The sequence below is a fragment of the Eleginops maclovinus genome, chromosome 17, assembly GCF_036324505.1.
Source record: "Eleginops maclovinus isolate JMC-PN-2008 ecotype Puerto Natales chromosome 17, JC_Emac_rtc_rv5, whole genome shotgun sequence".
Taxonomy (NCBI): domain Eukaryota; kingdom Metazoa; phylum Chordata; class Actinopteri; order Perciformes; family Eleginopidae; genus Eleginops; species Eleginops maclovinus.
The window spans coordinates 5,351,428-5,368,965 of record NC_086365.1 but is presented as its reverse complement, the minus strand read 5'-3'; the positions used below and the strand labels follow the sequence as shown (position 1 = coordinate 5,368,965).

The following is a 17,538-nucleotide window of genomic DNA, read 5'->3' as shown; positions in this document are numbered from 1 at the left end:
TCAATTTAGACGTTTTCCGTTTGTGGTAAAAGGTGAAAAGGAAAACTGTTATTTTGGTGATAAAGAGCAGGCACTGTGTTTTAGTGTTTTCTTGTGGGATTCTATGATTTTCTGCTTTAATGCTGCCTGATTCATGCTGCTTTGTATATGTAGGAGACAAGACCTGCTCAGTTTAAGTCAGTTTTGCCGTCAAAGAAAGTTAAAAGTGAAACAGATGTTACGGTACTCGCTGTGGTATGCAGACAATATATATCACAGACTGACAACATTATGCAAAGATACACCCTACAACTGCATCCCAGTTTTGGTTAATTGATTAACAATGAAACCAATAGATGTGATATATTATCTTGTGTGTGCGTTTGAGAGAAAAAGGAAAGAGAAAATAATATTATTCATCTCAACACTTACATATTCTGAGGTTACACGTTCCCTCTGCTAAAGCTTAAAAGTTAGCTTGTACTGTGAAATGAAAGGGGAAAATAAGTTCAATAAATTCACATATAATACCTCACTTTCCAAATCACCTCATTACCCTGATCTGCTTCTCCTTTATCTCTCTCTGTATCACACATCTCATCATTTCCCTTCTTGTTTATCAACAAGAAGGGAAATGACTGGTTTTATCTAGTTATCAGTTTCCATGTCTCCTCCTGTATAATTAACACGATGAGTTTATCAAGCCTCTGCTGTCTGTCACACTGTTGCACGCAGAGACAGCGACACACAAAGACTCCAGCCGGACTGCGCTCTGAGGGTGCAGAGTTTATCTTTATGACTCAAGCACGCATTTTCTGTAAATATCTTCATTGATTCTCTGAGTATTTCCCATAAAAGCAAGTTATTATTCACAAAGTGAGGATATAAACACACATGCTGATGTCAAAATCTCCATTTCCATCCCTTCACTCAGCCATTAACCCATGAGTTACTGGTCACAGAGTACATTAACAATAAATAAAGAGGGAGAACAATCTGATACGATTTAGTTTAAGAAAAAAAAACAAAAAACTGAAATAGAGACAAACAATATTTATTATTATAATAAATCAAACATTTAAATGTCATTAAATCTAAAATAAAATCTGCAAAAAATGTAATATATAAAACAAGACTGCTGTAATCTTGCAAGGAGTGTAGGAAGGGCTGCAACCACATGGGCACTGTTTGGTGGATGCTCAGGTTAACTTGGTTGGTTAACCAAAATGGGCTCAATAATAGTTTGGAACATTTCTATAGAAGATATAAAAATACATGTTGAGAAAGTAAAGAAATTGGGAGCTTAAGGCACATTTCTGGAAAGCACAGACCTTAAGTTTGAGTTCCTCTGATTGTTAAACTGCGATAGGATGTATATTTGTACCGTAGTTGTCAGTGGGTTGATACAGTTGTTCTCGTCCTCCACGTATAAATCTGAGCGTACGATTAATAGCATGTCTCTGCTGTAGAGAGCAGCGCCTGCATACATTAGTCAGGGTGATATACTGTGTCCCTACACACGCTCACACACATCATCCAGCAAGCCATTGGCTGCACATTACCCCGATCTCAATGATATTACTCCGCCCACGCACACCATTACTCGTGTCAGAGGTTGAGAGTGTGTTTGCTTCTAGGTTTTATCGGGTGACTCCAGAGGGGGCACGCTGTTTGTCTTAATATTGACTCTTTACTTCCACCAGCGAGAGAAACATAACTTTCCTGCTCACCTTTTGTACCGTAGGGGGCAAAGAGTGTCTTGAAAAAGACACAGGAGGGAGCAGTAATGAGTGGGAAAGGTCTTGAGAGTGCAAGGAAAAAAACGGAAGAAATTGACGGAAGGAGAAGTAGGGGAAGTGTGTAGGTGGGCCGCTTTTACGAAGCAGCCAATAGAGGATTATTGGAGGTTAGTGGATGTTATTAGTTGGCGGTAAACCAGTGCCAGCCCACTGTTTACTGCCTAATTGGTCCCAGTAGTTCCCCATTCACAGCTGTTTTTGTTTATTGTGGGAAAGTGTGTGTGTGAGAGAGGAGGAGGCAGTCTGACTGGGGAAGATGATAACACACTGTGTGTTTATGTTGGTGTTTGTATGTGTGAGAGACAGTGAGGCAGGGATGGATGTGAAAGATTGCTTGTTTACTGGAGGCTTGCGCTCGGCTTGCAGGGCCAATAGCATGTTTGGAGTAGCGAGGCGTTGTTTGTTGTGATCGCTCTCCCTCACTCAGATTGACTCATGAGCTGATGCCTCAATTCATGTCTCTATCAGAGGATAACTTAAAAATAATATCTTGGATTGGAAAAGCAATGTACAAAATGTGATTTGATTTTAGTTTGAAGTTGTTATTATAGAATAGAATAACATTAATGTCTCCTGCTTTAAAAAAAGCAACTTGATGAATGTGCCTAACACTTAATCAGGCTCGGAAGGTAACGGATTACACGTCACCTTCACACTTATATAAATAAACTTGCTTTGCCTTGTCACAAGATTATGTAATCATACAAAATATAGGGAACTGTACTCGATTGCTGTTACGTTAAAAAAAAGCATTACTTGCAGGATTACAGAGTTACAATACATTTTGAAATAAGGATTGATATATTAAAGGTAGATGTACTGAATGACGTTTTTAAGGCTACTTTAATTCTACTACTACTACATTTCTTTTTTAATGCAGCAGGTGGACACAGGGTTTAACAAACACAAATAAGATGTTGTAGTACTGTACATACATCTATAAGGGGTTTTAACCGTGCCGACTGGTTCGCGGATGCTGGTCCGTGAAAAGCATTGATACAGTTCACATTGATTTTTAAGTAAGATTCCTTTATTTCAAACTTCCAGATACCGTTCAAGCGTTGAAATATGTAAATCATATAAAGAAATTCAGTGAATGAATTAGCCTTGGCCTATCGTGACTATGGTACCTGTGATTCGCAAGGTACGATGGTGCTACGCACTTTATCAGTTCAGTAGTACTGCGAGCATAGTTGTACACATTTTAGCTAGCCGGAGGTTAGATAGTGTAGACAGCAACCATTGTTCATATGTACTAGTTAGCAGTGAATCGCCCATGGATGTTTTGTATGGGAAAGTGCCAGCAGGACAGGTGCCATGACAGAGGTCAGGTTCAGACTGGGGACAGCCCCGATAGGGCAAGGAGGTCCGAGTTAATCGCAAAGAGATCGAAAAAGATACCATGAGCGAATATGTGAAATATTGATTACAGTGAGTCAGAAGTACCAGGAGTGAGGTACTACTTGTTCGTAGTTCAAAAGTCCGATGAAGCAGAGCGTCGAAACTTCGCGTATGGGAGCTCACTCCACTGAAGGCCAAACGTTGATACATCAACAGATGTTAGCGTGATTTCAAGGACAGTAGGTTCATAGGAAGATTCCAAAAATAATGAAAAGCCTGACAAATGTTATTGCGTCTCAGTTGCAAAGATAAAATGCCCATACTCTGATGTGCTTATAATATGATCTTAAATTGTTCCAGCAGCTGTAAAGTGCAGACTATGTGAATGCTTGAACTGCAGAGCTGCTGGATACTCCAGGAACTAAAAATAAGTTCGATATATGTCAATCATAACCAAATCAAATAAGGTAAAATAAATGTAGTGGGTAGAAGTGCAAATTACAAAAAATGAACCACTATTCAAAATTACTAGTATACATTTTAGTTAATTCCTTATACTACAACATATGGTATATTTCACATAACGATTGCCTGAGCAAAGCTGATTAAAGATTTTGTGCCTGACTCAGACATGTGGCTTATGTGGTTTGGTTCTGCAACCGCAGCAACCTCCTCTGTATAGCAATAAGATTGATGTGTTGTGTGGGTTTTTGACTGGTTGTAGAATTATTGTGTGTGGACTGCCTATCAGATTTTATCCCTCTCGCAGAGGACTAAGTTTTAGTTTTCCATAACAAGGACAGAGGTAACACCAGTTCTCTCTCTCCGCCGTCCCTGTTATGGGCTTACCCCCCCCCCCCCCCCCCCCCGACCATGATGTGCGCAGCAAGACACTGTTTGGCAGTAAGAGGGTGATGGGGTGCTATTTTCACACTAATGAAATCATCAGCAGGCCTCTCCGGCCCCCAGCCAGGCTTGCTCAGGTCTGAGGCTCAGCTGGTGTTTGTTTTATGCGTTGTTCACCACGGCTCACTCATTTTCCAACAAACGCATTGAAACCCCTGTTTCCCCTAGCCATGACTCTGGGAAGTGCCAAGACTCCCTTGAAAAGCTGGTTGCTCAGTTCGCGCCTTGCCAGCCCGCTGCTGCCAAAACACCGAGCATCTAGAGTTCTTTGTGCTAAAGCTTATGATTGGTTTCCACACCCTTTGCTCACTATTAGTGGTTAACTATCATGCGCCGTAACCTCACCCTGATGTTCTTGCAACAACACAGTTAACGCTTCATGCAGGGCAGAGACGCAAAACGTCTTGCAGCTCTCATCTCCCATTTGTATCGAAAAAATGCAAATGGTTTCTACAGTGCAAGCCATAACGGCAGTCACAGTTTAGTACATACCGACAGCAGACATCCACGACAATATGTTGAGCATTATTTGGGGAGCTTGTCGTCAATTCGCAGTTGTACTTATTGGGTATCCGAAGATGGCCCTGACGAAAGTGCATACAATGCTACCCATCAGTGACGATGCATCAGTAGTCATCTACCCTTGAAGGATAATGCTGATTGAGATCGTCCCGACCTGTCAGGGCACTATTACACACACAGCACTTGTTAGAATTCTGGATAACGTCCCAACAATAAATTCACACTTCTGCAAAAGCAATGAGGTGTCTTTTGCCCTTTCCAACCACATACCTGTGTGAGAGTGGTTTTTCTACACTGGCGTACTTAAAGAATAAGTACAGGGCTAGGCTTGATCCAGAGAATGACATGAGACTGTCTCTGTCTACCATTTCGCCACGAATAGACAGGCTGTGTGGACTTCACCACGCCCAGATATCACACTGACAGGTAGGCCTAATTCTCCCATGTTTTCACTGTTACGACCCTGGCGGGTTTAGGCCCCGCCCTGTGTTAATGGTAAGCCTGTTCTCTCTCCCTGCTTTTCTCAATCTCTCTCTGCTTTTCTCAATCTCTCTGTCTCTACAGCAGGTGATTGGTGACAGGTCTGTCCTGGCTGGGTTATAAAAGCCCTGACCAGCCAGCAGTTGAGGCTGCCTTGGTCTTCATTTGTTGGATTTTGGTTCTCCGGTGTTGTTGGATTTTTGTTCTCCGTTGTTGTTTTGTCACACACCTAGACTGACTTTGCATGACATTTTTAGTTAGGCTACTTTTCCCAATACTGAATTGCACAACACTTTATTATTCTTTATTCTTTCTTTAAAATAATCTTTAATTTAATTTAATTTAATAAATCTACTTTTATTATTATAAAATCTGCGTGGCCTCTCTTTCATGTTTCATGCATTGAGCTATGCATGTAACACCAAATACACACGCGCACGCGCAGGCACATCAGTGGGCCGCGGATTGCTTTCTAGTCCGAATGGTGGTCCCTGGGACAAAACCAGTTGAAAACCCCTGATCTATAAAATTCATAGATGTATGTACAGTACTATATATTTAATATAAACACATATCTTTGAATAAAGTACAGATTTAGAAGCATTCACGGTGCAGGTATAGAGATAAATCATTTAAATACAGTTTAATGAATATTATTATAGTGATAGATTACACAAGTCTCATTCTGATTTCAGTTCCAGGAGTACCATGCTGTTGTACCATGATGTCAGAAACAGACCAGGCCCCTTGCTCAGAGACTTTCAGGGCCCCCGTATTTTAAACAGCAACGTTGTTCCAAACAGAGTATGTTGACTGACTTATGGTGATGTATTTCCAGAGTTGGATAAGTACTCAGATCTTGTACTTGAGTAAAAGTAGAAGTACCAGAGTGTAGGAATACTCTGTTACAAGTACAAGTCCTGCAATCAAAATGTTACTCAAGTTAAAGTACAAAAGTATTAGCATCAACATGTATGTTATGTTCCAAAAGTAAAAGTAGTCATTGTTTGATTGGTCCATTTCAGAATAATATCTCTGATATGTTTTATAATTATTGATCATTAAAGTGTTCTCAGAGCTGGTAAAGGTGCAGCTAGTTTGAATGGCTTTGTATACTGCAGGGTAGCTGCTGGATTTACTCCAGGTGAACTAAAGTCTGATTTAAGGGTTGATTATATTTACCATCATTAATCCAAATCAAATTTAAATGTATTAAATAAATGTAGTGGAGTAGAAGTACAAATTAACAAAAAATTGAAACACTACTTCAAAATTGTACTTAAGTATACTATTTTAGTAAATGTACTTAGGTACTTTACACATATGTGTATATTTCATCATAACGGATTTGCCCTGAGCAAAGCTGGATTATAAAGAGTTTAGCTTGTGCCTGACTCTGACAGTGTGTGTGTGTGTGTGTTTCTGTGACAACCAGCACACAACCTCCTCTGTACTAGTCAATTTAAAGGTTATTATGTGAGTGTGTGTGTGTGTGTTTGTGTTTGTGTGTGTGTGTGTGTGTGTGTGTGTGTGTGTGTGTGTGTGTGTGTGTGTGTGTGTGTTTGTTTGTGTGTGTGTGGGTGACTGCCTAGGTCAATTTAGTCCCTCTGTGCTGCAGAGGGACTAAGTTTGTTATAGTTTTTCCATAAACAGAAGGACAGAGGTAACACCATTCCTCTCTCTCTCCCGCCTGTCCCCTGTTATCTTACCCCCCCCCCTCCCCTTTGAACTCCCAAAGGAAGTAGAAAGTAGATCAGCAGCACAGAATCATGGTAGATAATAAGAGAGATTGGAATGGTGTGCAAGCTGTGCTTCACATGCGTAGATGAAATACTTCCAGCAGGCCCTTCTCCAGGTGCAGCGCGGCCTTGTGGGAGCCCAGGGGCTGTGTGAACTAAGACAAAGGTCATGAGGTTGCTCACCTGCTGTGTGTTTGTGTGTTCACGCCTGTGTGTGTATACATCCTACAGGCTGCACACATGTTGTTACCACAAATGAAATTGAAACCATGTGTTCCCTGACGGTCAACATGTGAACTCTGTGAGACGCTGCTCAAGAAGCTGCCCTGGGAAAAGCTGTTGCTCAGATATCGCCTACTGCCATACCCGCTGCTGCCAAAACACACACTGAGCCATAGGAAGTTTTCTTATGAGTAATGTGTTCTTTTAAAAGCGTTATGTCATATGTTTTCCCACACGCTCTGTTGGCTTCCTAATTAAAGTTGAGTAAAATAAACTGATTCATCCCGCCATGAATCAAAACAAACTACAGCCCTGAGTGATTCTTGCAAACCAACAGCAGATTAAGCGTGAGCGAGTTAATTGAGGTGTCATATGAAGACACGGAAAAACGTTTGCAGCGTTTTCCCTTTTTGTAATTCGACAGAAAATGGAAAATCTGGTTTTTCTTTAAGTTGCTAACCCTAAAGGAAGATCACAGTTTATATTTCATCTACAGAGCAGCAGAATCTGTCTGGCTGAAGCAGGATGAATTTTAGAGTGCAATATCCCACATAACACATTGGTGGGGGGGCTTATATTGATCAAATCAGCAGGGTGTGTATTGAGTTGGGTTAGTCCAAGACTGCCACTGAGAAGAGTGCATTTATCAAAATGCTACGCTTCAAACAGCAGTGAATGCAGATCCAGATATTATTATAACCACAAATTATTATTTTATAAGGTTTATTTATACTGTTTTTGAGAAATTTCGTTGCCCGATCCTTTCAGGCTAAAAACTTTTTATTAAATATTTAAATATGAATTATTATGATAGGTATTATTTAGCTGTTTTAAATACTTTTCCTTTCATCAAATAAATTACATAAAACATTTAGAATATATTATAGAGGTAAAGAAGTTAGGAAATGTATATGGACTCCCTGCAAACATTTTATATAATTTAAGTTTGAGTATCTGATTCTTAAAAAAAACCAAAAAACATTGAATTAAAGCAAGAAAACACTTGTAAAATGTTAAGCTCAGATTTTTTGCTTAGTAAATACCAAGTACTATACATAGAAATAGAGAGATAGTTTCCATATTTCTAGAGAAGACAGGAGTGAGGGGCAGATACAGTTTCACCTTGTGTGTTGCCAGTCTATTTATTTACCCAGCTGTCCCCAGGCGGCGCGCTGAGCTGCTGGGATTACGAGATGCTGTAACGTAGACGAGGCTCATCCTGCATATCAATCCATCAGCATTATGTTCAGACAAATACTCTGGGCTTCATCCACAGCGGTTTCATTTCAGCCCCCGATGAGGCTCGCTTGTTCACATGGATGTTTGTTTGCGCCAATGCAAATGAACTAGATAATGGAAATGTGTGTGTGCAGGTAAATGAACTGTAATACCATGAGTGTGCAAGTATGTTTTGTGATGAGAAGGATGGATCGTAAAGATGTATCATAGACATTTGTCAGTAGAAATGGCAGGCGGATTTCTTACTCATGATATTTATGACTGTGTCTCGGCGCTATATGTGCTGCTGAAAGAAAAGCTATGGCGTGCATTTGTAATGGCATGTCAATAATGTGCTGCCGTGCCTGTTGATGTGTCATTAGTGGATGGCGGCTGCTCAGCGCCCAATCAGCAACAATGCACAGAGTGCTGGATGATATCGGAGAGCTGTCAGAGCGATTGTAATGGAAATATATAGCTGGCTCTGAGAACATGGAGGTATTTACTACATCTCTGGCGCTCTCTCTCCTCCCCACCTTCTCTGTCTCGCTCGGCCCGTCACTCTGCATCTCTGTTCATCTCTTTGTCACTCGCCTTTCTGTCGGGGAATTGCATTTTCCCCTATCTGAAGCTGTGGATTGGACTGAAAAGCTTTATTGTCCGTTGGCTGCAGAGACACATAGGGTCTGTGGCAGCACCGACAATGGCTGGCATTACCTCTGCATTCTGGTTTTAGTGTTACATCTGAAAAGGTAGTCATTGTCATCCTATTGAAGGGCGTAGTCCGTGATCCAGATGTTAATTACCAAAACAATCGCGCCATTAGGGCCATTCATTGGCTCTTCTGGAGCTTTTGATTTCACCACATTGAATGGTAGAGGTCCATATTTCCATTGTTCTGAGATCTTTAGGCTCATTGTTGACCTTGGAAACAAACTTTCTTTACTTTATCCCACATTGTCCCTCATAGTAAACCACCAATTCTTCGTTGTTCTCTCTAATATTTGCTTTTTGTCCAGTGAATTATAGGATAATTACCTCCTGATGCATCTATAAATGACCTCAATGCATCAGTCTGCAGATGCCATGTTTGAATCGGAGATTAGAGTCACACAGCTCCCTTAAAATAAACTTTCCCCCCATTCTTTGGATAATTAATTGTGCCCACATAACTTCCGGACTTTCGACAGTGCCAGAAGCTTAACCCCTTAACAAGATCCAAAACATTCACAACCTGGAGTTTAGTCTGAAGTTACTGTTATGAAATAGATGCCTTTCTATTACATGCAGTTTGGAGGTCAGGGTTTTTGGTTTAAAGTTAAATTTAGTTGAGCTTTGACTCACACTTTCCAATGCAAATAATGACTATGCTTTGTGTATGTACTAAAGTGCTACTAGGTTTGAGATTCCAGAAAGAGTCAAGAAATTCACCTATTTTATAACAGTAACGTCAGACTAAACTCCAGGTTGTGAAGGTTTTGGATCTTGCCCTGGGTTCATTTAGTCAAGTTGTATTTTTATTAACAACGAAACAGACACATGCGTATTCCTCATACTCACTTGTGAATATATATGGTCAACAGTCTGTAAACTCTTCAGGACAAAGGTGCAGATGCCGCCTTGAAGTCAGTGTGCCACATACATTGTCTGCTGGTCACCATAGCAACTACAGTTCAACCCGCTTCATATTGTGTTACAAGTACAAGTGTTTCTTTTCTTCAATACATTTGAAGGTTATACTGTTGACTTCAAGTGTAAAAGTAAAAAGTGCCTTCCAAAAGAGTAGTTTCTGGTGGAAAATGGAGCCACAGCTGTTCATCATATCCTCTTTCACCCAATATCTTAGGACACTTTGCTGTGTATCTGTGCTTACAATTACATCCTGTAATCGTGCAAAGCTCCAATTAAATGACCTTTTCGGACTTAAAAAATGTGTTTAACAGGTGCATTTAACCTTTAATAGATGAATGACCTTTTCTCCAGGAACTTCATTGATATTCCCCTCTGAGACAGTCTGACAGATGATAAATGATTCCACTGCTATGTGCTCTGAGACCTGAAAGAAGTATATTACACTGTGAGGAAGAAGGTACATAGGCTTTATTTGATCAAATGAAACTTAAATGATCCCTTTGGTGAATTTGAGTCGCTGCAGTGGAAAATGGGGATATCGCTGACTCGGGAACAGAGCAAGTGGAGTTTGTTAAACATAATGCAACCAACAATTACAGCAGTAAACTGTGATGAATGTGAATTACAGTGTGCAGGAGTGTGTGATTACAGTAGCGCGGACCTGCAATCAGAGCCGCTCTGGAAGCTTCCACTGTGCCGTCAATGGAGGGGTGTGCGATCCACCGGGAGAAATACGTCGATCTGATTGGCTGAGGAGGAGGGAAGGCTCCCGAGCACATTTGTGGGGCTTTTTGCTGCTAGATCACGTGTATGTGTGTCTTCATACAGGGGCTATTTCTCCTCACAGATACATATCTCTCACTCTCTGCTCATGGAAGGAGAAAGGGGAGCGAGATTGAGAGGCTCTGGGGAAAAAGGGAGTACAGAAAGGCATGAGAGCAGCAGAGTGTGGTCATGGTTCTTTGGAGTGTTATCAAGGAAGTATGAGAGGCAGGAAATGTGAAGAAGAAGGAGGATGGTGGTCAAGATTTTATTGCAATAAGTCACACAATAAAAAGTGTCTGTATTCTGAAGCATAAAAACATCACATGAAAATGAAAGCTAGAGCAGCATGATGATCAGACTTAAATGCCATTTAATTTCACTTAATTCGTTCAGCCTGATTATTGCTCATAACTAATTAATCGTTTGGAGCTCGCTGTTCAGTACTGAGTGACATATCTTGGAAGCTCCAGACTTTGAAGCTGTGGTAGAAACTAATTGTTTTTCATTATCAAACAATAGGTAAACTCATCTTGTACAGCTTTGTACATTTCAGGTAATTTTATGGTGTTTTTTAGGATGATGTCCCCGTTCATTATCCTTCCAACTGCTCCTTAATTAATTGGTGTAAAGAGGTACTAATCTTCACAACAGAAACTATCTGACAAAAAACGTGTTCCCTTTCATAGTGTTACATTTCAGCCATTTACTCAAAATATAGGTGTTGCTATCACAGCTCCACACGTTTCTCACTTTCCTTTCCCCCTCTTTGGTGGTATCCACAGAAGCCTAAATTGCATATGTGGGGGCTTCCATCACGTGTGTGTATATATGCAGTCCATTGCTGCCAGATTATCTTTTTCCAAGTACACAGGAACGTACACAGATGTAATCTCTGCAGAACCGTCTCACTATCCTCTTCTCTTTCTTCTTCCCTGGTCTGACCATCAATCATGTCTCTCCTTCCTTCAAGGGTGTCCCTCTGCCCAATTTCCCACATGTTAGGCTGTTCCCAGAGCTGCAGGACTCCAGAGACCACCAACAATGCTCTTGTCCTGACAAGGGCCTCTTGAGATCCAGAAAATAGCCACACTTCCTCTAAACATTAAAGCCTTTGAAGTTTGAAATAAGATTTAAAACACAAGACATTTTAGGCCACATAGCTTGCCTCCTACAGTATCTCTTTATTATGCTCTGGTGGAGTTTGTTTATTTGAGATCTCTAGTTATCAGAGCACTGTTTTTTACGAATTGGAATGCAGAGATAATGTTTTACTTTAAGTCCCCCTATTAGGCTTTTAAAGAAAGTATGTAAACATTGAATTAATGGTGTATTTCACTGTCATTCACTGCAGATAATTAGGTTTTACCAAAAACTGTAACTCCTCCAGTGTGCACACATAAAGAAAAACAGTGCATAAAGATAGGAAAATATAGAAGTACATCATTTCTGACAAATACTATACATTAATAGACCGTAATATCCTTATTTCTGGGTAATGTTTAAACTAAATGTAAAAGAAAAAAACAACTACAATTAGGTCTGTTACTGTGTTGAAAGAAATGAATTTAAAAGACTATTTAAAAAGAATTTATATTGAAATGTAGTTCAAACCCCTCTTTTATGGTAGTTTTTTTAAATCAATATAGTGATTGAGCAGTTGAATGGAAGTGGACTTTAATTGGGTAAGTGGTGAGAAAAGTGTTGGAGTTAAAAAGCACAAAGGGTTGAAAATGTTGCTCTTGGCCATCTCTTCAATTTCCACTGACAGGAAGCTATAGATTTCCCCCGGACAGCTCTCACAAACCTGACACGCTTTTGGTATTTTACATGCAGAATGATATACTGACCGAGACATGTGCTTCATATGTGCAGCAGAAATGTGTTTAGCTTTCCATCTTGAGTTTCACCTTGTGTTTGTGTTCAGATATGTAAGACTCACTGCTTTTTCACTCTCTTTCTTCTCTATATCTCAAACCTTTCACCCACATACGCCCTACTCTAACTGTCTTATTTTCCATTCCATTAATCACCACAAATTCATATCCCTTTTTTCATCCTCCTAAACCTTCTTCCATCACCGTTTTCCATCCTTTACCACTTACCTCTTTAATCCTCTCTTGCTCGCATCACTTACCTTTTTCCTTTCCCCTTCTCTGCCTCCTCCCTCCATCCTTCTACTGTCATGTTTTTTCCTTCTCTTCACTTAATCTCCCCCATCCCACTCTTCATTATTCCAATAATTCCTACATCCACTCCCACCTTTTTCCTCTCATCCGTCCTCCTCTTCAACTTTCCCTCTGTCACAGAACCATGAGCGAGAGACGGCGCTTCACTGTGCGGCGCAGTACGGTCACTCTGAGGTGGTGTCAGTGCTGCTTCAGGAGCTCACCGACCCCACCATGAGGAACAGCCAACAAGAGACCCCCCTGGACCTGGCCGCGATGTATGGCCGGCTACAGGTCAGTAAAAATGTATATTATTGTTATGGCAAAACAAATAGCAGTTGTATTTTCCACTAGAAAAAGCCAGCATTTGAGTGTCATAAGATTTTCTTCAGTTTGAATACTGCTAATATATCAAGGACCTTGTCTGTAGGTATCAAACTGTACATCCTTTTACCAAAAGTATTTTTAGGCAGATGGCTTGCAAGTCACCAGATGCATTTTGTTCTGATTCACATAACAGTTCCATGAGTAGCTTCTGTTTTGAAAGTTCCCATTTGTATTAGGTATGATAAAAGTCATATTTTGGTTATCTGATGCAAAATGCTGGAAAGGTTTTTCTAAATTCCAATTACAATGAGTATTGTAATGTCGAGACTAACCTTAAATTGTTGTCCAGAACATGCACTACTTTTGAGCTATTGGAAACAAAGAGCATTAACACTTAATAACCTTTAATGAAAATATTTAAATCAAATGAAAACATCAACACATAGGCTCACATAAAATTCCTGGTGAATTTAGTTGTTACAAATATTTAAAGTAATCATCATTCATCACGCTCCAATCCAGACATCCCTTAAGTTAACTCTTAAGTTTCTACCTGGACATTTTGTGATGGCAAGGGAGATAAATATCTCACCCTGTTAGACTTGACCTTTCAAAACATCTAGATTGGAAAAGCTCAAATCTCCATATACTGAATGAAAAGTCACCTCAAGAATGATTAAAAGCTTTGAAATTAATGAGAATGTCCCACAAGCATCCGCTACCAGCTGCTACAAGGGCACAACGCCCCTAATAACATTTAATTTGCAATGAAAATATAATTGCAACTCCTAAAAAAAATCATTAAAAATTCAGTTAAGGTGGCACTATGTGGATAAAACTTATATGCAGTGTGTGTCACTTGGCTCCATTAACACACACTCCGTGGGAAGCCGGGGAGGGATCATGTTTTTTTTCTTGCAGCAGCTACTTATACTGGTTAGGAGGGTGGGATCCTTGAGAAGCATATGTGAACCTCTGCATACATTATGTGTCTTGACTGGCAGAGAAAAGGAAGCAGCTGGTGACTCAATCTGTACCTTCCCCAGGACAACGGGGCGGGGGGGGGGGGGGGGGGGTGGGGGGGGTGGGGGGGTGCAGAGGAGATGCTCTGGTTTATTTTAAATATCGTGAATATAGAAAGTAAATACAACTTTCTAAAATGCTTACTTTGGTGCTGCAGTCAGACAGGTGCAACTCTTTTGTCTAAAATGTAGAGTGGGGGAAGTACTCAGATCTTGTACTTGAGAAAAAGTAGCAGTACCAGAGTGTAGGGATACTCTGTTACAATAAAAGTCCTGCATTCAAAATGTTACTCAAGTAAAAGTACAAAAGTATTAGCATCAAACTTATGTTATGTACCAAAGTAGTAGCATTGTGCAGATTGGTCCGTTTCAGAATAATATCTCTGATATGTTTTATAATTATTGATTATTAAAGTGTTCTCAGAGCTGGTAAAGGTGCAGCTAGTTTGAATGACTTTGTATACTGCAGGGTAGCTGCTGAATTTACTCCAGGTGAACTACAGTCTGATTTAAGGGTTGATTATATTTCACATCACTAATCCAAATCTGTAAATTAACTAAACATATAAAATAAATAAAGTGGAGTAAAAGTACATGATATACCTCTGAATTGTAGTGGAGTAGAGGTACAAAGTAGCAACAAATTGAAATAAGTGAAGACAAGTACCTCAAAATTGTACTCAAGTACAGTACTTAAATCTAATAATCCAGTAAATCTACTTTCAAAGAATACACACACCATAGCCCTTTCACTATGCCACAAGCTTCTGCTGATGTTCAAATGCAACCATACATCCTCTCTGCTGAGGGAGTGAGTAATTGCAGTCAAGCCACACAGGTTTGTCTGAGCGTGAATGAATAATTTATAAAGGCAGCGGTGTTTCTCTCTCACTCGCCCTCTCTGCATCATAATGAAGGGAAATCCCTGTGGTGGAAGCTCCTGCTGCACGGAGATGTCACTAACATGGGGCAAAAGTTGACTGTATACACACGGAGAAGCACGATAAAAGAAGTAGCTTTCGAGAGAAGTGTGTGATAAGCATCAAACCAAGGGCCACTCCAGTACAGGAACTGACAGCCTGCGATCATGCTCAAGATGATTGACAGGTCTTTTCATTCAAGGACGTACAATACAGAATAACCTACTGTATATTTCCATTCATTATTGATTGGAAAAAACCCAACACTGAATACTAATTTCTTGTATTCAGATCACCCCTGAACACATGTTTTTGCTCTGCTTTTAGCTTTTCATTCTAGCCTGACACCTTAACTTTTAAAACGATAATGGTGGCATATTTATAATTTGAAAATGATCAACATTTCTTATAAAATGGCTATTGATTTCACACAGAAGTAAAGAAAATCAGTAGACTTTTATTTTAGCCAATGACATACATTGTGGCAGCTACTCAGGTAACCAGATTGTGTAAACTGTAGCTAGCTAACTAGCTTTCCAATGCTAACGTGATTTGGTTAAAAACAGTGTATCCAGCTGACTGTTCTGCTGGTTTCTTAACACTAGGTAATTAGCTACAGATGTTATTGATTGGGGCTTAATTTAAAACAGATAACACCATTTATTTCCTTACAGTTTTCCTCTTTTGGTTGTATAAGGATGAAAACAGACCCCTCCCTCCAAATTCTTCACACTGAACATAAATGGTCTTAGTAAATCCTTCTCACTTGTGCTCCTTCATAGTGCTTTATTATTCCGTATGCTGAGTGAAAATGTAAATGCATTATGGACTGGTGAGGCTTGGTGCACTATTTCTGTGTCTGCTTTATTTATTTTCTCTGGCTTCGATAACGTTACAGTGCTTCTCTTTGATTCTCAGGGGCTGAAACACTTACTGTTTCCCAGTAAAACTTCAAACATTGTTTACTGTTGTTTTTTTCTCTCAAAATGGTGTTTGATGTCCAAGTTCCTTCAAACTTTTGTGTTCTTTCCCTGACATGTGGCTGTGTTCTTGTGCGCAGGTGGTGTGCATGCTGGTGAGCGCTCACCCCAACCTCATGACGAGCCACACGCGCCGACACACTCCGCTCCACCTGGCTGCTCGCAACGGACACCACAGCACCGTGCAGACGCTGCTGGAGGCCGGTATGGACGTCAACTGTGTGGTAAGAAAGAACTAATGGCTCTCAGCTGTTGATGTCCTATATCAGCATCCAAGGATATCACAGCCTTGCAGACAAGAGATAATGAAATCGCAAGAATGGAGCTTTTTTATTTTCTGTTTTCGGCTTAGGGCTAACCATGTTCCTGCAGTATCTTACTGTACTGATATGTAACAAGTTAACACATGTGGTCAGCAGGACTCAGGTAATATAAGTAAGAATTGACTTTGTTCATATGTGATTCTGCTGCGAGTGCAGAAGGTGACTCTGTCTTTCTGTCTGAGTAAATCTTTAAAAATCTCTGCGACTCTCCTCCTCTGATCTCTGCTGTATTTGAATATTTCAAAAGCTGCAGTCTTCTGTTTTTAATGACAGGGAGTATGTCTTTGTTACTTCTGTATATAATCCACCACAGGCGTAAATGCTTGGCGTATTCTCCTTTTGAAAGTGTTTCAGAGAGTATATGCGTTGCAAGCCTTCCTATGGTGTGGTGGTGAGAGGGATGAATTATTGATTGGGGGGGAACATTGAAAGAGGAGAAAGGAGGAGAAGGGTGAGGAAGAGGAAGAGGACAGTATGTTCCTGAGAGAGTTCACTGTCACCTCACTCCTTTTCATACACAGTATGGAAACACAGTCCCCTCAGTCTATGGAGCTTCATTACGGCTCACTCTCCGTCATGCTGTTTGAGCCGCTCTTCCCCTTGTTCTCTCACATTGTGTGTTTGGAGTTCTCTGGACAATTCAAACACAGCTTTGTCCCAACTCTTTCTGGACCATTTGTTTTTCTGAGGCCTTGTCATAACAACACCACGCTTTGCTGCTCTCCTCTCTGTTGTCTTTCTCTTGAGACGATTTCCTCTGACAAACTAAACGGTTTGGTTTCGCTCACTTGTCTTAAATTTTAAGTGAAGAAAAAACAGCCCTGTGCTGTATCTATCAGTCCCCTAAGCCTATTTCAGGTGAGCCCCTTCTGTTTTATATCAGAAGACGTTTATTTTCTCTCACTCTCTTATAGAGGTGTTTTTTTTACTCAATATTGATACAGACAATTAAAGACACAAACAATCTTTTTTAAATTTTGTAGAAGCATAGTTTATAAAGATAATAGCCCTCCCGTTAGTCATCCAGTTTCAACGTTTTTGGTCAGGGATCCAAGTATTGCCTTTAACTACAAATTTAGGAGGTAGGTTTCCATGTGTGCAGCATATACAGTGGGGAGAACAAGTATTGGATACACTGCCGCTTTTGCAGGTTTTCCCACTTACAAAGCATGTAGAGGTCTGTAATTTTTATCATAGC

General features: G+C 40.3%; 1 protein-coding gene across 1 annotated transcript in view; it reads left to right on the top strand.

The window, feature by feature from the left end:
* Nucleotides 1–17,538, top strand: part of anks1b (ankyrin repeat and sterile alpha motif domain containing 1B) — a 198,927-nt gene that overhangs the window by 60,849 nt on the left and 120,540 nt on the right. The window contains exons 4-5 of the mRNA XM_063905367.1: nucleotides 12,910–13,062; nucleotides 16,098–16,241. Of these exons, the coding sequence (XP_063761437.1) occupies nucleotides 12,910–13,062; nucleotides 16,098–16,241 (297 nt within the window). The remainder of the gene's footprint in view (nucleotides 1–12,909; nucleotides 13,063–16,097; nucleotides 16,242–17,538) is intronic.